Source organism: Crinia signifera, chromosome 4 (assembly GCF_055691185.1).
Source record: "Crinia signifera chromosome 4, ASM5569118v1, whole genome shotgun sequence".
Lineage (NCBI taxonomy): Eukaryota > Metazoa > Chordata > Amphibia > Anura > Myobatrachidae > Crinia > Crinia signifera.
The window spans coordinates 325,533,960-325,560,367 of record NC_139220.1 but is presented as its reverse complement, the minus strand read 5'-3'; the positions used below and the strand labels follow the sequence as shown (position 1 = coordinate 325,560,367).

At 41.2% G+C, this 26,408-nt stretch overlaps 2 protein-coding genes across 2 annotated transcripts; one reads left to right on the top strand and one right to left on the bottom strand.

The window, feature by feature from the left end:
* Window positions 1-768: 768 nt before the first annotated feature.
* On the top strand, window positions 769-1,680 carry LOC146073433 (olfactory receptor 11L1-like). Its single transcript, XM_083180612.1, has one exon. The coding sequence runs from the start codon at window positions 769-771 to the stop codon at window positions 1,678-1,680; it is 912 nt and encodes a 303-aa protein (XP_083036738.1).
* An 870-nt stretch (window positions 1,681-2,550) lies between these two features.
* On the bottom strand, window positions 2,551-16,667 carry LOC146073432 (olfactory receptor 1468-like). The gene is made up of 4 exons (XM_083180610.1): window positions 16,224-16,667; window positions 12,649-13,567; window positions 3,971-4,020; window positions 2,551-2,592 (listed from the first exon to the last, which is right to left on the bottom strand). The coding sequence occupies exons 1-4, from the start codon at window positions 16,665-16,667 to the stop codon at window positions 2,551-2,553; spliced, it is 1,455 nt and encodes a 484-aa protein (XP_083036736.1).
* Window positions 16,668-26,408: the final 9,741 nt, after the last annotated feature.

Genomic DNA, 26,408 nt, shown 5'->3' with positions numbered 1-26,408 from the left:
TTTACGAATATATGAAACAAGTTGGGACTCAGCTGGAGTGTTTACCATTTTCCACCACTTTCTATTCACAATTATATAACCAATTTTTTTATCCAAGTACAAATGTTTTCCGCTACTCCTAGGTTATCAAATTTTCCTAACAACCTTTTCTTTTGCACAATGTCAAATGTTTTTGCAAAATCAAGAAAAATTACGTGATTTCCCTAAGTCCATGTTCCTGCTGACTTCTTCGTAGAAACTAATTAAGTTTGCAGGGGAGTTGCAAGAGCTGTGGGGAGACCAGCAGAGGGCTGCTACAGCCTCTGGCACAATGAGGCATGTGAGCATCTTGTGCGAGCACACCCTCTTCTATTGGTGGATGGCAGACAGCGATTAGTGAGAGAAATGCCAGGAGCAACTGGAATGAGAACTGCTTCATCTGCATTTTTAACGAACCCATGTTGAGCCTTGCTAATCACCTTGTCATGTTCTAAGAAATCTTGGTGCTATCTCTCATTATCCCCTCTAATATTTTCCTCACAATGGATGTTAGGCTGAACGGTCTATAATTTTCAAAGTTTTGGTCACTACCCTTTTCAATATTTGCACTACATTGAAACACATACTGCATTACTAAATGGACTGTCATTTCAAAAGATTACAATGTCTCTTCCTTTCAGTGAAATGTCTGTCTGATATACCGGCCCATCGTGTCATGTGACTACTGAAGATGTGTAATTTATTAAATAAATAATAATATTAAGATTTTGGAGTTTAATATGACAGAAGATGCAAAACAATATCACCTCCGTTGTTCTCACTGGATTTCCAGGGCTTCATCACTTCAAGATTTTGCTGTTCTTCTTTTTGCTTATTACTTATTGTGTGACCATCTGTGGAAATGTGCTAATCATTACATTAGTTTTATTAAGCAGAAACCTTCATTCTCCTATGTACATCTTCATCACACAAGTGTCTTTAGCTGACATCTTAATGACTACAGATATTCTTCCTAACATGCTCTCTATTGTTCTACACGATGGGAGTACAATGTCTTTGAATAGTTGCATTGCCCAATTTTTCTTCTTCGCCAATGTAGAAATCTCAGAATGTCTTCTTCTGACAGTAATGTCCTATGATCGGTACCTGGCCATCTGCAAACCATTTCAATATAATGTAACAGTCAATAGCATGTTTTGTATTAAAGCTATCCTGTTAATTTGGCTCTTGAGTTGTTTCATGACTTTGATCAATGGCATCGCAACTTGTAAATTAACATTCTGTGGTGCAAACATTATTGACCATTTCTTCTGTGATCTTACTCCTCTACTCAAGCTTGCTTGTTCAGATGTCTCCATTGTCTACATACAGACTATCTTTATTACTTTTTTTGCAAGCATTTGCCCATTCCTATTAATTGTTGTATCATATGTCTATATTCTATTAACCATCTTACGGATCCAATCCATCACCAAGAGGAAGAAAGCCTTCTCCACCTGCAGCTCTCACCTGACCGTGGTGGCCATATTGTATGGGACACTTGTGTCCGTTTACAGTGTTCCACCCAGAGGACAGTTGTTAACTGTGAACAAGATCCTTTCTTTTTTTTACACTGTTTTAACACCAATGCTTAACCCAATAATATACACATTCAGGAACAAAGACTTTGAGGAAGCTTTAAGAAAATGGTTATACAATTGAAATATCAACATTTAATTACTATATAACATCATGTACTCTGCAGTTGCCATATACAGTATATGATACCTGAACTGATCAAATTGAGACTTTCTACTTAATCAGTGTTTTTTTTTTTTTTTTATTATTTAACAGGAACTGCAAACCACATTTATTTAAATATTATTCCTTTGTTAAAGTTTTTATTGTATTAGTTTTGAAGGTCTATGTTGTTGACCATTACATTAGGCAGTAAAGTAATTGTTTTTATGAAATACCGATGTTGCCAAGCTCATCCAGCAAGGCCTCGGCACGCCATTTGTCATTACCCATGAGTGAATGTTGCATGCTTGTGTCTAAGATGCTGGTGCACCCCATTCCCGGCAATGGACGTACGAGTGTGTGAGGTGCTCATGAGTCCACATACGCTGGTGCGCCGGAGCACCAGCAACCAGTACTGAACTGTACAGAACTGTATCGCTGGTGCTGCCGATAACAATGGCTGTGTCTGTAGAACAGTGCATGACCAGTCATATCTCATGTCTTAAAATAGGATACGTACCATTATTGGCCATATGATCAAGGCTATGTGTCAGCAAAATGGGTTGGAGGGAGGTCCTGTGTACTTGTTGTCCATACTTTCAGATTACCAGGTGTTGGGATCATGTAGTCAAATAGTGGTATACCAGATCCCCCGATGCATTTCAACCAATGACTAGTTTTCCTCAGGGTGTCACACAAGGCCAATCAAGGTACTTATCCTATTTTAAGTTTTTTTTTTATTAGATTTTAATAAAATAATACATATTACCCTATGTGGAGCATCTGTTGATGTCTTTGAGGTATACCATACACCGAATTCAGGCTCCCTATGGAGGATTTCTAAGTACACACCTATGTCTTGTAGCCAGAAGGCGAGTGTGCCTTCTGGTGCTGCTGATTCAGACAAATGAAACATAGAATTTGACGGCAGATAAGAACCATTTGGCCCATCTAGTCTGCCCCTTTTTTATCCTTCAGGTAATCTCCACCCTTTTTAATCCTTATTTCTTCGTAAGGATATTCATATGCCTATCCCAAGCATGTTTAAATTGTTCTACTGTCTTAGCCTCTACCACCTCTGATGGGAGGCTACTCCACTTATCTACTACCCTTTCTGTGAAGTAATTCTTTCTAACATTTCCCCCTGAACCTACCTCCCTCCAGTTTCAGTGCATGCCCTCATGTTTTATTACTTCTTTTCCTTTAAAGAAAATTTCCTTCCTGTACTATGTTAAAACCCTTGATATATTTGAAGATTTCTATCATGTCCCCCCTTTCCCTTCTCTTCTCCAAACTATATATGTTAAGATCTTTTAGTCTTTCCTGGTAAGTTTTATGATGGAGGCCATGCACCATTTTAGTTGCCCTTCTTTGTACACTCTCCAATGTATTTATATCCTTCTGATTCTGAAGATATGGCCTCCAGAACTGGACACAGTATTCCAGATGAGGCCATACCAATGACCTATAAAGTGGCATTATTACGTCTTTTTTACTGCTACTGATTCCTCTCCCTATGCAATCAAGCATCTGACTAGCCTTCTTCATTGCTTTGCTACATTGCTTTCCTGCCTTTAAGTCACTTGACATAGTGACTCCTAGATCCATTTCCTCCTCAGTAGTTTCCATTATAGTACCCTTGATACTATATTGAGCCTTTGGGTTTTTGAGTCCCAAGTGCATAATTTTGCATTTTTTAGCATTAAACTGTAGTTGCCATGCTTGTGGACAATTCTCAAGTTTACTTAGATCATCAGTCATTTGATTTACCGCTCCTGGTATGTCTGTTGCATATCTTTGTGTCATCTGCAAAAAGGCCTACTTTCCCTTCAATACCATTTGCAATGTCACTAACAAAGATATTAAAGAGCACTGGTCCAAGTACAGATCCCTGGGGTACTCCACTGGTAACATGTCCCTCCATAGAATGCAGTCCATTTACTACAACTGTCTGTTTCCTATCCTGCAACCAGGTTCTTATCCATTTGATTGTTTTATAATCCAATCCCACACTTTAAAGTTTATTTAGTAGCCTGCGATATGGGACAGTCAAATGCCTTACTAAAGTCTAGATATGCCACATCTAAAGCCCCCCTTCATCTAGTATTTTGGTCACGGAGTCAAAAAAGTCAATAAGATTTGTTTGGCATGATCTCCCTGCAGTAATACCATGCTGTTTTGGATCCTGTAAGTTGTTTAATTTAAGATATTCCACTATTCTTTATTTTAATAGTGTTTCCATTAATTTCCCTACTACTGATGTAAGGCTCACTGGTCTGTAGTTACTTGCCTCTTCTTTGCTTCCGCTTTTGTGTAGTGGAACTACATTTGTAGCAAACAAATTAACCCTCTGCGATTCGATACAATGCCGCTACATTAAAAGTCTAATTTTCATTTGGGCACACCATATAAGTTTATTAGCAAATGAGATGTAAAAAGTATGTGGAGAGGTATCCAGGATACTACTGATCATTTTTTTAAATCAATTTTTATTGAGTTTTTCATTAAACAAAAACAAAACACTTACTATTCTTATCTGATATATGAATAGGACCATAAAGTACATAAACTGATGTCAATGAGCAGTGGTAATTTGGCGGGGGAGTGTCAACCACCCAGGAGAGGCAGAAGAAGGGGCAAGTATACTTATTTAAGTAGTGACACTGGTAATAATTCCCAGAATGAATGGAAAAACAGAAGTACTAAGCAATGATATGTTATGCTTAATTACAGTAACAAGTTTTTTCAGGAGGACAAAGGGGAAAGGGAGGGAGGGGGGTGGGGAGGTTGTGGAGGATGTTAGAGGGGATAGGGGGGAGGGATCAGTTGAGGAGGGGTTGGCACAAATGATTGTAGGGACTGGGGAGAAGGGTATAGAGATGGGAAGAGATTGAGAAACTAGGCTGGCTATATCTGAGTGTTCATACATGCACAAGACTGCAGAGAGGATTATCAAATGAGAATATTAGTGCTATAGGGGGATATCATAGAGGAAAAACCCCATATCTATCAGTTCGCCTCAGAAATCCTCATACAAAAAATACAATATATAAATATAGTATATAATACTGCAACCAGTAGAATACAATTCGAGTATAAGTAAATCAATTTATACTAGATATGAACCACAAAGTTTTCCGCAATGGTTTTAAAACATTGTCTTTAGTATTGGGGGGCAGAGCCGAGATGAATGGTTGCCATACGTCATAAAATTTCCTAGATCTCTCTTCATTGTGGGCAATAGATCATCTTTCTAGATATTACAAGTGGAGGAGTTTTTGTTGAAGTTCGTTAAGGTTGGGAGGAGTTTTGGAAGTCCAATGTATTAGAATGAGTTTCTTGGATATAGTTAGTATCTTAACCAGTAGAGGGATGGATGTTGAGAAACGTTGTAATAAGTTCAAGAAGCCAAAGTGGAGGAATATAAATGTAAGGAGGTCTGGTGTTAGATGAATGAAGAAGAGTTTGTTGATGTACAAGCTAACTTTGTACCAGAATTGCTTTATTTTGCCGCAATCCCAGATGCAATGTTGAAACAAAGCTGAGGAGTGGTGGTATTTTTGGCAAGCACTTGTCTCCTCTCTTACCCAATGTTTCCTTTGTGCGGGTGAGATGTAAGCTGTATGGAGGAAGAGAAAATTAACCTCTTGAAGATAGGCTGATTTAATTTGTTTGAATGCTGCGGAGTAAGATTTGTGTAGATTTGCGACTTCGATGATATATGGTATGAATGGAGTCCATGGACCAATGATGGTGGACCAATTAGTAGAGGAATTTGGTGTAATCAGTTGACAGTATAAGTCTTTAGTATGGTAAGGTTTGATAAGAAGTTGCCAGAATAATATATTAAGGGTGTCTGGAGAGTTTGGGGTATAGTATAATTTCTTTAAAGATAAAATATAATGTCGAACTTGCAAGTACATAAAAAGTTGTTGAGAAGGTACAACATATCTTTCCTGGAGAGCAGAGAATGGACATAGCTGACCCCCATGTTCAAAGACCTTTGAGATATTTGAAAGACCTTTTTCTTTCCAGCAGGAGAAGAGGGAGTTTTCTAATGAGGGTGGGAAAGCCGAGTTACCCCAGATCGGAGCATAAGGGGAACTCTTGTAATCTCTATGTATTTTTTTATTCAAGGATAACCATGTGATGTATGTATCGTGAAATATAATATTATGAAATATTTCTGGAGGAATGTCTTTAACTTTAGAGTGGAGAAGGCCAGCTGGGGAAAATGGATGTAGAAGGGCATGATCAATTTGAGGGCAAGTGTATTTATTGGAGCCTAGGAGCCAATCATTTTTATAACAGAAAAAAAACTGATAGAATAGAATCAACTTTATCTATAGGACTATCTATAGGAGTCCATATAGATAATAAGCTGGGGTGCAGTGTTCAATGTCACATTGCAACAAAAAAGGCCAACAGAATTCTAGCATGTATTAAAAGGGGCATGGAAACTAGGGACTCAAAAGTAATTATGCCACTGTACAAGGCATTGGTTAGACTACACCTTGAATATGGAGTACAGTTCTGGGCCCCACACTACAGATGTAGCGGGATTCATCTTTGCAGGTGATGGCGATGGCGTCGCCATCGCCATCCCCTGCCCTGCCGCCATCTGTATGCCGGAAAAGGACGCAGGCGCACGAGGTGGGCGTGCGTCCCCTTCCGATGGTGCTGCACTCTGTCGCCTGGTGCCCACACCGGGCGACCGCACCCCCCGCAGCCTCCTCGGGTCCCCCCCAGCCCCCTCGAGCGGGAGGCGGACAGTATTGCGTCCGCCTCGCCGCCCCGCTGCCCGGATACTGAGACGCGCGTACGTGGGGGACGCACGCGCGTCTCAGTCAGATGGAGCTCCGTGTTGCTGGCGGTTCGCCAGCAAAGATAAAACCGGCTACATCTGTATAAAAAGGACATCATGGAATTGGAAAAATCCCAAAGAAGAGCAACAAAGCTTATTAGGGGAATGGAGAATTTAAGCTATGAGGAGAGATTAAGCAAGCTAGGACTTTTTACACTTGAGAAGAGACGTTTAAGGGGGGACATGCTCAACATGTACAAATATATCAGGGGCAAATATAAGGAACTCTCAAGCACCCTTTTTACTGCAAGAAAGGAATCTAGGACACGAGGGCACAAATTTAGATTAGAGGAAAGAAAATTTCGTTCCCTCAAAAGAAAAAAATTCTTTACGGTCAGAGCAGTCAAACTTTGGAACTCTCTTCCTGGAGAGGTGGTGTTGGCAGATACAATAAATACATTCAAAATAAGGTTGGACAAGCATTTATTGGATAAAAATATCCAGGGGTACTAATAAGAACCATATTCTGTCTTTTACAAGGGATAAGCTATTAAAACGTAGGTTGAACTAGATGGACTCAAGTCTTTATTCAGCCTTATCTACTATGTAACTATGTAACTATGTAACTATTGTACACATTACATTGAGAGCATTTAGACATCACTTGCGGGGATCACATGCCCGCGAGCTGCAAAGCGCCTAGGCAGCCATCAGCGGCGCCACTGGTTGTTGCAGCAGCCAGGTAGGTAGCAATATAAGCAGGGACAATACAGTTAAACAGGGACAGTACAATTAAACAGGGACAGTACAGTTAACACATGATACATATGCACAGTTCCTAGGCAGCCATTTGCGGCGCCATCTTGAATCTTCCTGTGGGAGAGACGTGGGTGGTGGTGGTGGTGATGGGGGGAGGGGGTAGAGTCAGTGAGGCCAGGGAAGAGTCGGTGGAGGGTGCGGAGCTGCCGCAGGGTTACCTGGGGCTGGTGCGGCCTGTTGGAGTGGGGGGGATCCTACCGATCTCTGGATGTATTGCCGGGGTCCCCCTGGCTGATCTGCCTCCTGTCCTCTGCGTCCATAGGACAGTGAAGGTGGTCCTAGGGTGTGTGTGTCCCCGACCGGTGGTGTTGCCGGGGGCATCCACTCACTTCTCAGCCATGATGTGCCGACTGCATCACCGTGATGCAAGGGCCGTGTCAGAGCAGGCAGGAGAGGCCGCGGCTGCAACAAGTCTCGTAAAATGATGACATTATTTTAGCTATCTGTTCAGAGTCATTTGTGATAGTGCTGTTATTAGATTTTAGAGGTTGGACCAACATAGGGGGCCGGGGGCCTCTAAGTAAATTTGTCAATAACTTCCTAGTCATATTACCAAATTTGTGGAATTGGTAATCTACTGAGAATAAATGTTTATCGCTTAATGTCTGAACCAGATCATCAAATTTAGTTTTTGCCGTAAGATATAACTCCTTATTGCTTGGTGAGGGGTCTTGTTTAAAGGCTGTGAAAGCTTTAGTCAAAGCCCTTTGTAAAGTGATATAAGACTGAGCGTGAGAACATTTTGAGGAAGAAGCGTAAGAGCTTATAAACCCCCTTAGGACTGCTTTGGCAGCCTGCCAGAATAGTACCGGGTCTGAATTAGAGTGGTGCTGGTTGTTTGATTCAAATTCTAGCCAAGCTGTGGTTAGTTTTGTGCAGAATTGGGAAGATGTGGCAAGGTGAGCGGGAAAACACCATCATTTGGTGGAATTTGGGTTGGACAATTGTGTATTAATGGAAAACCAGATCAGCGCATGGTCAGATATTGCTATGGTTTCAATATCTGTGTCATCAACTCTTGAGAAGAGGTGATTAGAGATTAAAATATAATCTATTCTGGATAGTGTGGAATGGGCCGCTGAAAGACAAGTATATTCCCTGCCTGTGGGATGCAGAGTTCTCCATATGTTGATTATCTGGAGTTGAGATGATAAAGCGGGTGCTCCGAATGCAGGTAGGGTCATAGATCTGTTAGGAGATTGTGATCGGTCAAGAAATATTGAAATCCCCACATAAAATAAGAGAACAATTAACGTGTGGCAATAGTAATTGTCTAAAGAATGATTTTTATATAAATGTTTGGGGCGTATATACTACAGATTTTAAAGGCCTGGTCTGATAATTTTCCTGATATCATTATATACCTTCATTCTGGGTCAGTATGTATATCGGAGGCAGTTAATTGTAATGATTTCCTTGCTATGATAGCTACAGTACGCCTCTAGATTTGGAGTTGTATGGCGAAGCAGCAAGGAAATTTTAATGGCTCCGTTTGGGTTAGGTGAATTTCCTGGAGGCAGACTATGTCCAATCTCTGCTTTTGTAGGTATTGCAAAACTTTACATCTCTTTGCCAGCGAGTGGAACCCACCAACATTGAGAGACCCTATTCGGTAAGCTAAGGGGCCATAATAATTGTAGGTCAAGAAGAGTATTCCTGAGATATACCAGCCTAATAAAGAACCAACTGAGGTACCAAAAGTTTGGTACTGAGTATATAGCGGAGATTCTAGGGAGGGGGTGAGAATACCAATCTGGTGCTTGGAGTGGGTAAATTAACAAATTGAGGGATAGGATAATAATTAGTAAACAGGACTGCAGAAAGCAGTCCAACGAGAGGTTAACCAAGGAAGGCATAACTTCCAAGGGGTTTTCCAGCTGATGGGATCAGCTGGGGTTAGGTGATATGAAGAAGGAATGGGAGAGTGGGATATAACCAATAGATGTGAGGGATGGGAGGAGTGGAGCTCCTTAGAGGGACCCTTATAATTATAGATAGTATAAACCTGAATAAAAGAGAAATGTAACACACAATGCAAACTATAAAACATAAACAACCTAACTATGCTATTCAGTAGTGGTCAAAGTGATGGGGTCATCACTGATTATAATGTCATCTAATAACATACATTGTTATAATTAAATGAGCACAAAAAAAAATATTTGTGAGCTTAAATAAGCCAAGAAAGAGACAAGTACCTAAACATTCAATTGAGATCTAACAAACCTGAATTATGCATTAAACTTTAAGTAACTGAGCAGTAAATTAGAAAACCAAATCCCTAAACTAGGGGTCAGCAATATTTGGGGAGTCTTCTCCACATTTTTCTTTCAGGTATGCTTCTGTGTCCCGCGGGTCTGTGAAATCATGAAAAGTGTCGCCTTCATATATGCGCAGTCTCGCAGGGTATAGTAAAGCAAATTTATTTTTCTCTTGCACCAATTTAGTGCACATTGGTGAAAAGGCCTTTCTGGCTCTGGTGAGTTCTACTGAGAAATCTTGGAACAGTAGGAGCTTGTTATTTTCCCACAGGATAGGATGGGTTTTTCTGGACGTGGTCCGGAATGCCAGTTTATGTAGATAATTTAAACATTTGGAAATCACTACCTTAGGGCATTTATCATGAGGTTTGATGGGGCCGATTCTGTGAATTATTTCTATTACAAGGCCTGCGCACTGCTCTGAGATACCCAGTATGTTTGGTAATGTGACCATGGCAAATTGCATAAGGTCTCGATCTTTAAGTGATTCTGGGATTCCATCTACTAAAATATTGTTTCTGCGGGATTTATTTTCAATATTATCTAAAGTATTCATCAGTATGTAGTTCTCTTTTTGTAGCTTAATTATGTCAGCTTGAAATTTTGCTAGATCATGAGAGATGCCACCAATCTGCTGCTCCATTACGGTCACTCCGTGAGTGAGTTGTTGTAATTGAGCAAAGATATTTAAGACAGCTTGAGAAATAAGTGGACCTACTGTGGATTTCATGGCATCCACCATTGTGGCGTAGGTGAGAGGGGGTTCAAGTGCTATGCATACCTGTGAGGTCTCGCTGTGCTTTCAGCTGGCCGCAGCCTTCTTAGATGAGATGCTGGTGATGCAGGTGTGGTATCAGCACCGGGCGCCATGTTGATGTCTGCGCGTCTCTTCTCCTGTCTCGAGTTGGGCATCTTTGCAGGGGTTGCCGGTGAAATGAATCGCTCTATATATTGCACCAAAAGTATTGGAAGACTTAATAAACAGAGAGAAAAAAGCTACAGAGGTTTTGTAATGCTGTGCTGAAAAGGGTCACCCCTGGAGCTCCACGGTGAAGCCGTTCACCACATGAATCCCGAACCAGGAGTCATATTAGCATTAATGAAAATATGAGAGGGAGTCAGGCCAGTGCCCATGGTACTCACCCATCAGATGGGTGGTTCCAATGTGGACCTTGCGATTCAGTAAAATTATCCACTGGAGTATGAGAATAGTGGCTGCTGGAGTCTGGTGGTGAGTGGAACTAATCAGAGGTCCCAGTCCTGAACCAACCTAAGTCTGGGACACTGATGTTGGATACAACACCTCCTGAAGCTGTGCTCCCAGCTCCAAGATGGCCACCGTCTGTGAGAGGTCTCTGATAGAAGAGCTGTTGCTGGGCTCTTTCCCTTTATGTGGGGGCTATAAATCTGTGTATGGTGGTCCCTCAGGCACTGGTAGACCCCAGGGAAGCCACCCTATAGAGGTAGGCTGGTTAGGCTGGTAGGCTGATTCCCGTGATCCTGGAACGACGGCCCAGGTATGCCGCGAAATCTAGCCCCCGGCTTCTGGTGAAAGAGTAGGCCGCAATCTGCAGGAGCCTCCGGCTTGGCTCCCTGATTCCACAGACCTTACCCTTCTATGCCCGCCATATACTGAGGCTAGGAGGAGGCTACAGGGGTGGATGAAAGTGGAGGATTGAGGTTTGCAGGGTTATTTCTTTTGCAGGGAGTAGAGCTCCTGCAATGCACATCTTCTCCCCTTCACAGCCAGGCCACGCCCCCTCCATAAAGTAATATTTTGAGTAGAGTAAAGAGAAACATAGCTACATTTTACTACTATTTTTACAGGACTGATTCCCCGTTAACTTGGGTGGGAAGCTCGGAGAATGTTAGGCTTCACATGCCCAATAAACCCTAACACTTCCCCATTACCCTAAAACCCCAGTGTCTCAACCTAACCACCTATGGATTAACACAAAGTTAGCATCCCAATTGAAAGTATCCCACACACTGTTAGCGTTAGGATTCTAGCATTGGTAGTGATGTTGGGAACTCGGCCAGAGTGTTGTGACTACTTGCCGGGATTCTGGTACCCAGACTTTGATTGCTGGCATGATAAATGCAATCATGTTATACTCCCTGTTTACTTATTTCTGTGTAATGGATATTTTTTACATTTGTGGGGTATTAACATAACAAATAAAAATTTTAAAGTTATAAAGTAGAGGATTCTTTTTATGGAAAAATTGTGCTTTGAAGGTGTGAATGATAATTTGATCATATCATATAATAGTGGAAAGGAAATGAATAGGAAGTAATAGCGCTCAGTGGTAACTATTTGTCAAGGTGATTAGACCTTGCATAAACAGAGTTAAAATATATAATCAAAACGAGGTACAACTTGCCACGGGTTCACAGGTATATTGTATATAATGAAAGTTCAAGATTATCCAATCTTTTTCCAATGCTCCCCTATTAAACACACACGTGAGACATAATAGAAAACAACATAGTGCAGATCAATAAAATCAAACATGTTTTTAATATGCCAATTGCACTTACAATAAAGTGACTTGTAATAAGGCTTAAACAATGTGGTCCTAGGCAAAGCAGCAGGCAAATTATGTTTTTGGGGATCCTCCCTCAGTCTGGGTCCCTTGATCCGGAAACAAGGGGGGCTCAGTTCAGGATTCACGCCGCACAGTTTGTCCCACAGGTCCACATGTCAAGATGGTGGTAAAGTCACGCTTTAACGCGTTTTCGGAACTTGTCCTTCATCAGAAGCGTGAGATAAACATTGATTGCCCTTCTGTGATGAAACAGCTTTGAGCAAATACTTTTAAAGAAGATGTGGACAACCTGCCCATAACAAGCCACCAGGTTGTAGCTGCCATTTCTAGTACATTCAGTAAATTGAGAATCTCGTTGGATACTTTAGACAATGCCTCCAGGTAACCTCTTTAGACAATTTTATACATATCTTCAGAAGGGTATTTGTGGCATAAATACAGCAATTTAATATCAACTCGATTACTCATAGTGATTTCCCGTAAACCATTTCTATAGAGCAAGATGGCTAGCAAACACATTTTTTGTTGACTGTTTTCCATAAAGCTTTCTTGATGTCCTTATTCCTCAGACTGTATATAATGGGATTTAACAAAGGGGTCAGCACAGTATAAATGAGTGATAAGCTTTTACTTATGGTCAATGAGAGTCCTTTTGTTGGTAGGCCATAAACACCAAACAAGGTCCAATAAAATATGGACACCACGGTCAGATGAGAGCTACAAGTGGAGAAGGCTTTCCGTCTGACAGTATTAGATGGAGTTGTTAAGACAGTATAAAGGATATTACTATAAGATACTATAACAATTATGATTGGTATTATAATCACAGGAGCACTGATTAAAGAGACTTCTAATTGCACAATTCTAGAATCTGAACAAGAAAGTTCCAGTAAGGGAACAAGATCACAGAAGAAATGATCAATAATGTTCGGTCCACAAAACTGTAGCATTGCTGTTGTAATAGTGTTGATCAATATAACAGAAAAACTCAACGTCCAAGTCAAGATGGCCAACTTCAGGCAGTGTGCACTGTTCATTATAGAAATATAATGGAGGGGTTTGCAAATAGCCAAATATCTGTCATAAGCCATCACTGTGAGAATCAGGCAATCATATGTTTCGGTGGCACTAAAGAAATATAATTGTGTGATGCAGCCAACAAAACTGATGTTTCCCTGGCCATTCAGTAATATATGAAGCATGTAGGGAACAATGTCTGTAGCTATGATGAGGTCACTCACAGACAGTTGTGAGAGGAAGAAGTACATGGGAGATTGGAGGCTGTTGTTGTAGGACACCAATGTGATGATCAGTAGATTCCCATATATGGTCATACAATAAATCACAAGGAAGAATATAAACAGTAAGATCCTTATGTTTGTGGAACCCTGAAATCCCAGAAGGATGAAGGTATTGACTGTGGTCTGGTTGCTTCTCTGTAAGGAATTATGAATGTAAGAAGAATTGATGGTCATTCAATATTTATATATACATCTCTTTACAAAACTACAATTGGGACCTCAAGATCCACCTCTTTATCACAACCTAACAGCTCTCATCCTAGCCTACTGCTCCATGCTTTTTATTCACTGTTTATCTCCTCTGTGTCAGTCTTGTCTGTCGTAAGGAACAGTCGACACTGTTCCTTACAAATATTGGGTTGTTGCAAATTCACATATGGATATCTGTGCTGAGCTGTATTTTAGGATTGTCAGATGCAAACCAAAGAGGTATGGAGTATAACATGCCATTGGTCTTCACTGGTGACCCCTGAAAGGAGATTTAGGGTTTGCTGTGCTCAACAAGAAGATTACAGCCTTGTGTCTAAGGGCCTTATTCTGGTTCACTCCTTCTGGCAAATTCCTTCTTAGATGGACAAAACCATGTGCACTGCAGGTGGGGTAGATGTTACTTGTGCAGAGAGAATTAGATTTAGGTGGGGTTTTACTTCAAAGTGAGATGTATATTGCAGTGTAAAAATAAAGCAGCCAGTATTTTCCCTGCACAGAAACAAAATAACTCACCCAAATCCAATTCTCAATGCACATGTTACATCTGCCCCCCTGCAGTGCACATGGTTTTGCCCATCTAAGAAGGAATTTGCCAGAAGGAGTGAACCAGAATAAGGCCCTAAGTTCCTAAGTACAGAGGCTTGTAGATGCTAGAGCTGGAACTAATTATTCTTTATGAAACATACAGTAAAGTAGTATGTTCTTCAGACTGGGTCAGTCTGAATGGGACATCAAGGTTATTGGGAAAGGGCCAGTCAGAGAACAGGTCACAAGAGTGTCAGGAATTATGTATTGCAATTTACAAAGAAAATGTTAAAGGGCATAGACACTGGAATATGGGTTGGCAGTTTAAACTCAGTACTCTCAGGCTCCTTTTCATAGGGAGAAGTATAATTTTGAACAACACACATGGTACAAAGCACAAAAAATTGTAAACAATTCAACAGACGAAATCCTCTGGGAGCCATTCTGTATCAGGTGGGTATGGAAACTGACCTATGCCCACAATGATACAACAGTCACACTGATAAACTGACTGACCCATGTTCAACTGCTGTTCACATTGAACTCAGGATGACAATCCTGGGGCATTTTTTCAATCCTGAGATTCAGGACTGGAAAATGCCTAAGCCTGGGATTCCCGGGATACCTGGGTTGAATTTTTGGTACTTGTGAGTTATCCGGGCGCCCGATTTTTTGGTCGTATACGGATCGCGTCGCATCGCATGGCATCGTATGCTATTTGGTTAACATACGATGCGACGCGACGAGATCACCACCCGAACCCGATTTCGCATCGCGTCGCATCGTATGTTAACCAAATAGCATACGATGCGACGCGACGAGATCACCACCCAAACCCGATTTTACATCGGGTACCATGTAAAGTGATCACGTCGCATCGCATGTTAACCACATGGCATACGATGCGATGCGATGCGACGGCACCCGATGTTAGCAGGGCAAAACCCCCAGAAAGTGTCACAAAAAGTGACACAATGTCAGTCCCATCCCCATTGTCAACGCCACTCCACTATCAACGTGAACCCGAAGCGTGGCGAGCGCAGCGAGCCCGCGAGGGGCGGCGGTACGCGTCCTCCGACCTTTTCATGCCCTACTATCCACTAGGGCGTGGAGTGAGAATAGAATAGTGTGGCGAGCGCAGCGAGCCACCGAGCCCGAAGTGTGGCGAGCGCAGCGAGCCCCGCGAGGGGACGCGGATACCTTCACAGGGAAGCGCGTCCCTTTGCGGGCTTCCCAGGTGTCCGCGTCGCCAAAGGGACGTGCTTCCCTGTGAAGGTATCCGCGTCCCCTCGCGGGGCTCGCTGCGCTCGCCACGCTTCGGGCTCGGTGGCTCGCTGCGCTCGCCACACTATTCTATTCTCACTCCACGCCCTAGTGGATAGTAGGGCATGAAAAGGTCGGAGGACGCGTACCGCCGCCCCTCGCGGGCTCGCTGCGCTCGCCACGCTTCGGGTTCACGTTGATAGTGGAGTGGCTGTAAGCATCCAATACCATTCATCAATATCATTCATATCTGACACATTAAGGACAACTGAATTTAAGGGAATAACTGTGTAATTAACATATTACAGAAATAAATTATAATAAAACAATCAATCACAAAGCACACAATAATCAATCACCATCATTATTTATCGAGCAAAGTTAGCGCATGTAGAATGCGGGCAAATGCGTTGTCTCCTGCCAGGCACTTTCGCCACACAAACTCCTGCATGTAGGAATCAAGGTGATGGCGGGCTGTCCCCCGCTGGCGTTTGTTGCGCCATTTTGCACAACCCCATAGTCTCTCAATGTTCTGGGTGTGTGCACCAGTCTCTGGGTCTACAAAATTGTACCGATGATTCACCCTCAAGTGGGTGAAACCAGCCCGCTCCAGTTCAGGAGTTTTGTAGGCGCGCCAGCAATTGCTCACAATCGTGGTGCCAGGTGCCACATGCTCCACAATGGCACTGAGGAGAGTTGGTGCATCTCGCTTGGCAACTGCTAACATGAAACAGTCCCCTGTCTCCCGGCACACTCCTCCGAACACCCACTGCTGTGGGAGAACTCTGCCAACATTGGCTTGGCGTTTCACAAACAGTGTTTCATCTACCTCCACTATTTGCCCTGGTCCTCCAATCTGGCGTGTAGGCTGTGACATCAAGTCACATTGGCATGCTTCCCGCATCAATGCGTTGTAAAATATGGTGCTTTTGTTGCATATTTTTAAGTTCTTACTACAGAACTCTATTGAAGTTAGTTCATCACACCAGCAGTAGATGAATTGCAGGATTTTCATGAATGGCAGCCTGCACCCAGGGTAGAACAGTGAGGCCCGCAGACTCTGCCTTTTGTTGCAACTTTTAATGTAGCACCGCCATCTGCGCTCCTTTATAGCCAGGCGCATAGGGTGGCCATTTGGACAAGTGGCTGTAGACGGAAGAAGCCCTTTGTCCTGTAGGAATACCACTGTCTCTTCCTCAGTTTTAGGGAGGCTGAAAATACCATCCACTAAAGCCATTTTGGGTAATATGGTATAAGGGCCAAAATGGGGCAGGTGTAAGGGGCCAAATGGGGCAAAATTGGGGCAAATGTCCAAAAATTCACCTCAGAAATACACCAATACTGTAAATCACTTGCTCTCTCTATAAATCACTTGCTCTCTCCTCTGGAAACTACCTCACACTGATTTTCTTCCAGATGTGCCAGAGGGCGGGTTTAAAAATGGGCGGGAAGTGTAAACATCGCGTCGCGTCGCATCGCATCCCATCGTATACCATACAATAAGCATACGATGCGACGAGATACGACGCGATGGTTAATCGCGTCGCATCGCGTCGCATCGTATGCTTATTATAATGGCATACGATGACCACATCGGGCGCCCGGATAACTCACAAGTACCAAATTTTTCAATATAATGATGAACTGTGTTCCCTTCCTATCATCCTCAAACCAGTGTCTTAGCCAGGCTGTCATTGGGAGGCAGGTGGTGGGGTAGCCCGGTCGATGTGGCAGTGTGGTGGTCATGATCCCAGTGGCAGTGCAGTTGTCATGAGCTCGGAAGTGTTTGGATGCCTGGTGGTAATGCAGCAGTTGGGGGCTGGGTGGTGATGCGGAGGTCAGGTGCCGGTTGGGGGTATGGTGGTCGGTTCTGGGCATTGATTCTGGTCAGGAGCCAGTTGGTGATGTATTGGGTGGGCACAGAGCAGTGGGTGCCCTGCGTAATGTGACCTCTGACATCAGGTCACACTGTTCACACCATGGTGAGGAGCAGCCAGGCAGCATCTGAGCAGGTTCCCAGCGCTGCCCGGCATTAGATTTGCACATGTGCAGGATAATCCCAGATTGGTGTAGATGGATTAGCCTATTGTGACTACAGTGAGCTTTGATTTAATTGCACTGTGACATTGATATCATTACTATCGATGCCATGTCCAAAATCATTTATGTTCTGTACTGTAAGTACATTTTTTATTGTTTTGTTCCCAATATATCTGTTTATGTATCTTGCAAAGTGCCGCAGAACTCCGGTTGTGCATATAAATAATAATAATAATAATAATAATAATAATAATAATAATAATAATAATAAATCCATCTATATACTTTAGATTGGTTATTATTATTATTATTATTACTATTATTATTATTATTATTATTATTATTATTATTTTATTTATAAGGCGCCACAAGTGTTTGGCAGCGCCGTACAAAGGAACAGTACAGGAAGATAAAACTTGGCATAACATTGAATAAATAACAAAAATACAGTACAAATAAAGAGCGCCACAGTACAATACACATTACAGCTTATATATAAGTAGTGAGGACTCAATCAACATACAACTAGAGGCTTGAGGCCAATGATGGAGATGAGTATGCAGACGAAGATGGTCACTGAGTGTTTGAGTAAGGGAGAGCTGTGAGTGAAATGTGAAGAGAGGAGGGAAGAGGGCCCTGCTCGGAGAAGCTTACAATCTAGAATGAAGGGAAGACAGACATATTACAAGAGGTGCAAGCAAGTGGGTGGTGGCTAGATAGCAGGATGTAAACAGGCAAGGGGTCGGAGAACCAGCTGGTTTATGCAGGACTAGTTTATGCAGTGGAAGGGTACGCTTTGATGAATACAGTAGGTGCGTTTTCAGTGCCCGATTGAAGCTTTGCAAGGTCGGGGAGAGTCTAATGGAGCGAGGGAGTGCGTTCCACTGAAGGGGTTCAGCACGGGCAAAGTATGTGAGTGTGGGGTGGTTATTTTTAAGACCATTTTTTTGGTACTGTTTTTTATTTAATGTTTTAAAACAGAGAAACCTCAACATGAGGAGAAATATGGATGTACAGTATAATCAATAATGCAAAATGCAGAATATTAGAAGTGACTGCAAGTTATAGAGTCAATGTATAGAGTACAGGGCACAAGTAACAGATTGGCTACAGTAAGAGATGTAGCAGAAAGCTATACTCCACATACTTTACACCATATGTACACCTGACCATTAGACCAGCAGGGACTGTAATGACATTGTATACAAATACATATACTGTAATATGGAGTTAGTCCCCCTTATGCAGCCACTCTTCTATTAGAAGGCTTTCCACAAGATTTTGGAGTGTTTCTGTGGGAATTTGTGCCCATTCAACTCCAGGGGTTTGTCACTACACAAAACAAGTTCCTATTGCTCCGCAGTTCAGTGTCGCTGCTTTACACCGCTATGTCCAACTCTTGGCATTGGACTTGGGGATGTGAGGCTTGCATGCAGCTGCTTGACCAATGAAACCCATTCCATTAAGCTTCCACCGCACAGTTTGGTGCTTGAATTAATGCCAGTGGAATTTCTGAACTCTTCCCCTTTAGACCACCATGTACCAAACAAAGGTGGCATCCTATAAAGTACCTCACAGAAGTCCTATCACAGTAACATGCTTGTAGTCACTGAGCTCTTCAGAACGACCCATTTTGTATCACAGCTTTTGGCTGGTGCCTGATTTCATACACCTTTGGCAAAAGGTCTGATCGAAACATCTGAATTATCAGGTGTGGCCAAATACTTCTGTCCAAATAGTGTATTTTCATAAGCACACACAGATATCAGGATGAGCATGTCCTGTGATATACTTCTTGCTCTAGACTGCCGACAATCTTTAATATTTAGAAAATATACCTTCCAATAATATATTTGCCATCTTGTTTTTCTTGCACCCAGGTTTTCCTCGGTACCATATTATTGTTTTGCCTGGGTCTCTGATACCCCTTTCACATCGCACTTTTAAAACGGTATATTGCCGTTTTTTTTTCCATTTTAAAACGTTTAAGACTGCAATGTGAAAGTGCCAGAGTTGATTTACCGGTTAAAGTTAACCGGTATTTCAACACGGTTAAAAAGCAGAGTCCTACACGTTTTAAAGCCATTTTTTGGCAGTTTGAACAGCTCTATTTCAATGGCTTGAAACGTGTCCCTTGGGGTTAAACGGGTTGAATGTTTGAATGGTATTAAATGATTTTTAAAACGGTTTTCACCTGCAATGTGAAAGGTCTCAAGGCTCAGACCCGTTTCAAAGTCATATTTAAGAATACCATGTCATTACCCATTTCTGCAATGTGAAAGCAGTATTACAGTGTAGCACTGCAACACATGCAAGCATAACAGTGTTTATTTTCAGTTATAGAACACTACAACGAGGCAAAAGTGCATTTTCTTTTCTAAAATTGTAATTTTCACATTAATAGTTTTCATTCAGGATTACTGGAGTTATAGAGTGTTTAAAATACTGACCACAACTGAACAACTGTCAAAATACTGACACTTTCAAAATGCCAACATTCATTATACCGAAATAATCAACATGCCGACATGGTCTAAATGCCAACATTTAAACTGTGTACAGGACTTAAAGTCAATACGATTTTTTTTTTTTTGGTGTCTATGTCAACATAGACTGACACGAACACCCTATAAGTGTACCGCATCCCCTCACATTTTTCGCTGTGCTCAACATGCTACAGAAATGGTGCCTTGCTAAGCTTGGCACACTATTAGGGGGAAATTTACTAAAGCCGTGTACACACGGCAGCGATATGGGCTATAATCGCTGGTAATATGGTCGCTGGCGACCATATAGCTAGTGATGGGAGTTTGCCCCCGCGATAAATCGCCGGGTGCGCGCTCCCATTTTCAGCCCCATTCTAATCGCTGGTTGCAGGAGCTTGCTTACTCCTGCGATCAGCTGATTACCTCTGCGGCTACCCCGGCAGAGGTTCCTTTTCATCAGCGACCATCTCTGGTCACTGATGAAAAGGAGACACTGAGCAATATATCTCCCCCCGTGTGTGCACAGCTTAACACGGAAGTTCTATTTCAAATGAGATGTTGCTATGGACAAACCAATTAGAATTGTATTTATTTAGCACATTCTAAAAGATAATAGATAGATAAGTGGCATAAATAAACTGGAAAGGTGGGTGGAAAGGTGGAAAATGCAGTTTAACTTTGGAAAATGTAAAGTAATTCATTATGGGAACAAAAATGAACAAGCTACTTATAGGCTAAATGGAGTTATTATAAGGAATTCTGCTGTAGAGAAGGACTTGGGGGTCAACATAGATGATAAATTGGGTAACAGCGCACACTGCTCAAATGCAGCAGCAAAAGAAAACTGGACACTGGCATGCATTAAAAGGGGTATAGACTCAATGGATGCCAATGTGACAGTGCCTCTTTACAAGGCATTAGTGAGACTACACTTGGAATATTGTGGTCAGTTCTGGGCACTGCACCTTAAAAAGGACATCAATGAATTGGAACAGGTACAGAGAAGGGCGACTAAGCTAGTAAAAGGTCTGGAATCACTAGAATACAAAGATAGGTTAACCAGGCTGACTATGTTTTCACTGGAGAAACGGAGGTTGAGAGGTGATATGATTAGTATGCAGTGGCGTAAGTTTGTCACAGTTGCCCGGAGGCAAGATATACCGGTATATTGGAGCCCCCCCCCCACACACACACACAACCTTATATAATATAATATGTGTTTGTTTTGAAATATACACACACACACACACATATATATATATATATATATATATATATATATATATATATATATACAGGTTGAGTATCCCGTATCCAAAATGCTCGGGACCAGGAGAATTTTGGATAACGGATTATTCCGTATTTCGGAATATTTTAATATTTCAATTATGTATTTTGAAGTATCTTGCATGTATGCTGTATAAACACATAAAATACACACAAATATATTTTATTACCACATAATATACACACAAATATATTTTATTACCACATAAAATACACACAAATATATTTTATTTGTTCAAAAAACAAGGTTTCAAAACATGAAACAAAATTTGTGTACTATCTCAGATATTGAATTTGAATGCCAAGCAATCATTTTCTTGCACATATATAGTGCCAGTTACATATCATGTCACAAGTAGTGCTGTTACAAATGTCCCCAGTGAGTTTTTAGCAAAAAAAAAAAAATTTTCTCACTTTCTGGAATGTATGGTTTTCGGAATAATTCGGATAACGGATACTCGGATACGGGATACTCAACCTGTAGTGTGGTTGTATCAGGGTACAAGCAAACAGCGTCACTCCGTGGGTTTTCAAAAACTATATTCAGTAAATCTCCACCGTTTCGGGGACTAGCCCCTTTGTCAAGGTGCACCTTGACAAAGGGGCTAGTCCCCGAAACGTTGGAGATTTACTGAATACAGTTTTTGAAAACCCACTGAGTGCCGCTGTTTGCTTGTACCCTGATACAACCACACTATCCATCGGACCCTGAAGGCACCTGGGAATTTGTTATTGAGAGCTGGAGTGCCAAGCCGCAATACAGAATTATATATATATATATATATATATATATATAGAGAGAGAGAGAGAGAGAGAGAGAGAGAGAGAGAGAGAGAGAACACATACTGTATATTTCAGAACTCAGCTACAGAAGGGATATCATTGGCTTTAAATTAACTGATTTGAACCAGCTGGGGAGGAGAGGTGCCCCCTTGGGAGCAGGAGCCCGGCGGCAGATGACTCCACTGCCTCCCAGAGTTCTGCCCCTGTTAGTATGTACAAATCCAGGGCCGCTCCTGATCAACATCTCCAAGTCCTCCCCACCATCTGCTACATTGGAGACATCCATCACGCCTCACCAGGACCTGGGGGTCCCTTTGGACCACTCACAGATCCCAGTCCGTTAATACCACCTCCACTGGTTCCATTTGGATTACAAATTCCTACAGTAAGGTAGAGGTAGAGGACCCATCCCGCTCCAGTCCATCCAGCGGAGGGAGTCGGCAATCTGTGTCAACTTAAGCCGCTCCTTATTCTTACATCTGGTCCTCCCTCCCTACTGCTCCAATTGGGCACATTATTGCAGCTCCATACAGGACGATTCACACCTCAGCCATATACAGGACTCTTGGGACTCTCCGGGCCACACATTTTCCCCAGTTTGGTTGGTGAGATATGAATTTTATGTGATTTTAGAAAATTATCAATGTATTCTGGCTATATGTATTTTAGACATTAAAATTTATTTGTACTAGATCAACCAATCCCTCATTTTTTACCCAACTTTACAGGCTTCATTACCTCATTTTTATAAAGTTTATCAAGCGCAGCTCAACACCCTCTTCTTTTCTTGTATATTCAGTACAGGACTAACTATCCTGTCTCAGAGCAGCAGCTAGGGAAACACAGCTCCAGCCAGGCGCACCTGCACCCAGACCCACTTAGTGTGGTCAGGGTACCACCATCTTTTTTTAGTATGTACAAATACAGGATTGGGAATCATATGGAACTGGAAGATGATTGGTCACTAACAGGCCTATATTAGGACACGCGGCCATGTACTGAGGCTCGAGGGAAAGATATTCTGTACTGAATTAAGAAGAGGATTCTTCACCATTAGAGCAGTAACATTCTGGAACTACTGTTAGTGAATTTAAATCAAAACTGGATGCATGTTAGTCCACTAAGGGAATCCTATAGATATAACTTACACAAGTCAGTAGTTACAATTAGATAGGTTGAACTCCATGGACTAACTTCTTTTCTCAGCCTTAATTACTATGTTACTATGTATCTGATTTGGTGCCCATAGCAACAATCCTTGTAAAATAGAACATACTTAATTTACCCCTTAAACTCTAATAACTATGGGGTTTATTCTAGTTCATTTCTGACAAAATCCTTCTTAGATGGACAAAACCATATGCACTGCAGGGGAGCAGATGTAACATGTGCAGAGAGAATTAGATTTGGGTGAGTTATTTTGTTTCTGTGCAGGGGAAATACTGACTGCATGATTTTACGCTGCAATATAGATCTCACTTTGAAGAAAAACCCCACCCAAATCTAATTCTCTCTGCACAAGTAACATCTGCCCCACCCGCAGTGCACATGGTTTTGTCCATCTAAGAAGGATTTTGTCAGAAAGAATGAACTAGAATAACCCCCTATATGTCCACTTGGATCGTGAATTAAGAACAAGCCGGTTTCAAAGAAAAAATCCTGAAAAAAATCATGTTGAGTTCTAAAATGTTGGCATTTTTTTTTTTTTTTTACAAACATATAGATGTAATATTTTGTTGTACAATACCATGTATTTGTGGAGTTATTATTATTATTATTATTATTATTATTATTTAAAGTTGCCATAATTGTATGCATATTTTGTTACTGTTTTTCTAATTAAAGAAATATTTTAAGAAACATTTGTTTATAAAATATTTTTTGTACATTCATACAATGATGGTAAATGGATTTGTGGTCTTGACTGAATCAAAGTAAAGGTGCCCAAATAAAGAAATATGATAACATAAAATGCTTTGTGACCTACCATAAATGTTACTGAATCTCCAAAATTAAATGTTGTCATTCTGATAAAAAAAAAATGTATTACATTTTTGTTTCTTCAGCCTAGTAAATAAACTAAATTTATGGAGAATGTAAATCAATGTAAATCAGGAACTCAAATATGGAATAGATCATGCTTGCGTGTAGTTTTGTTGTCCTTTCTAATGCAACACAAGAGGGAACATTGAAGTAACTGCCTTTATATATACTGCTTTAAATAATTCATTTACATTAATTTGGTAGAACAAGTAAACATTTCGAGTGTTCTGTAATTTCCCATGAGTGGGATCTTAATATATTGTTGGGAGAGCAAGAATACTGTTAGGAATAAATCGAAAATATCAAGAGCCTGTGTGACCTCATTAAAACAAAAATAATAATGCATTGTTTGCCTTCAATGATCTCTAACATTGAGAGATAAGAATCTTTGAAATATAAAATACAGGTTGGTATACCTTATCCGGATATGCAAAAACCAAAATATTCCAAAAACCATAGGTTTTCAGAATATTTTTTTTTAAAATGAATTAATAATTAATTTTATGTTAAACCTAACCCTTTATTAAAAAAATATTGTAAAAGGAGGTTTTTGAACTGTATGTAATAGACTACAGGTTCTCAAACTCGGTTCTCTGGACCACACACAGTTTTCTAGGACACCAGTGGATTTTTAAAATGTGACCTGGTACTCATCTTCTTGAGACTATACTGTTACATCTCTTCTTGAGACTATACTCTCACAATAATTAAATCTTTATCTCCTGTCATCATCTCAACCTTGACTAACATCTGTAATATCTCTTTATCTCTCTACTGGTATTTTTCCTTCAATGTTTAAGCATCCAATGATTACTCCCATTCTAGGAAAAACTAAATTCTGACCCTAACACTCTCTGAAACTACCATTCCGTCTCTCAACTGCCATGCTTCACCAAGCTACTTGAGAGACTTGACTACATGCACCTCACACACTTTCTTAATTCCCAAAAATTGCTGGACCCACTTCAATAAAGTTTTTGTTCCCAACACTCCATAGAGACAGCACTGACTAATATAGTGAATTATCTAGTCACTGCGTAGTCCAAGGACATTACTCAATTCTTATTCTTCTAGATATCCCTGCTGCTTTTAACACTGTTGACAATTCTCTACTCATACAAACACTACAACCACTAGGTCTTCAAGACACTGTCCTCTCTTGGTTTCTATCCTGCCTATCTAATCACTCCTACAGTGTCCGCTTATCTGAATCTACCTCCTCTTCTCTACCACTGTCAGTTATAGTAGGACTTGGTCTTAGGTCCTCTCATCTCTTGGTAAACTAATCGAACATCTTTTTGTTTTCTATTCTGTTCCTTTTACCCATTTCTCCTGCAGTATTTTCACCTACATTGGGCCATTTGCAGGAGCTGAATACTATATTCTTCCCTGTGTGCCCATTATCTGGCCAGTAGCCTTTGTACCTTGCACCAAACCCTCTTGTGTCTCCTGCACACTGCACAAAGCCTCTCTGCATGCCATGGCCTTTCACTGTCCTTGCACCCTAGAGACAGACTTCCTGTGTTCCATGCTCCCTGTATAATGCATTTTTTATCCATATGCCTGATGGAAATCCTTGCCTTGGCCCCTGCACCCTATACATTTCTACACTGACCCCCTGACCTTCTTACTGCAACTGATGTGCCCCATTCACAGCCTATTTGTGGTCCCTTCACAATAAGGAAAAACTTTGGGACTTACCAAGAGCCTTACTTTGCCCCATGTCCTGTATAGAGCCTCTGGTGATCCCTTTACACCTCTAGCTATACACAATGTGCAGTAACATTTGCAGAGGTATTGTTTTGCATTGTAGTATTGCAATATTGTAGTAACCCCTCCACCTTACAGAGAGATTTCCAGTGACCCCAACAGCCTACTGAGGTCCATCCAGTGCCCTAATATGACTAATTCAATTGGCTAATTTTGAAAGAACTCACGTCTCCCCTAATGCTTTCATAATAAATTGACTTACCATAATTTTAATATTTGTATATTTATTTGTTTATTTACTTACAGTTTCTTACATAGCGCAGCATATTCCATAGCTCTTTACAATTGGAAACAACAGTGATTAAACAAACTGCATAGATACAAACCAGCATGGAGGTAAGAGGGCCCTGCTCACAAGTTTACAATCTGTAGGGATAATAATAATAATTCCCTTCTTTACTAGGGTGTCCCCTCTTTTGCTCTATTCAATACATAGTAACATAGTGAAAAAGTTATAAAGGTAAATTCATTAGATGTGTCTGTGAACATTTTAAAAATACTTAGCAGCTAAACAGCTCTTCGAACAGACTAAGGAATGCCAATCCTGGGGCATTTTTTCAATCCCGGGA

Coding starts and splice junctions, on each gene's coding strand:
- LOC146073433 (XM_083180612.1), top strand. CDS start 769: ATGCAAAACAATATCACCTCCGTTGTTCTCACTGGATTTCCAGGGCTT.
- LOC146073432 (XM_083180610.1), bottom strand. CDS start 16,667: ATGGCTTTAGTGGATGGTATTTTCAGCCTCCCTAAAACTGAGGAAGAG. Junction 13,568..16,223: donor TTGTGAAACGCCAAGCCAAT/GTTGGCAGAGTT, acceptor AATTCCTTACAG/AGAAGCAACCAGACCACAGT. Junction 4,021..12,648: donor GAAAACAGTCAACAAAAAAT/GTGTTTGCTAGC, acceptor CTACAAATGTAG/TTCCACTACACAAAAGCGGA.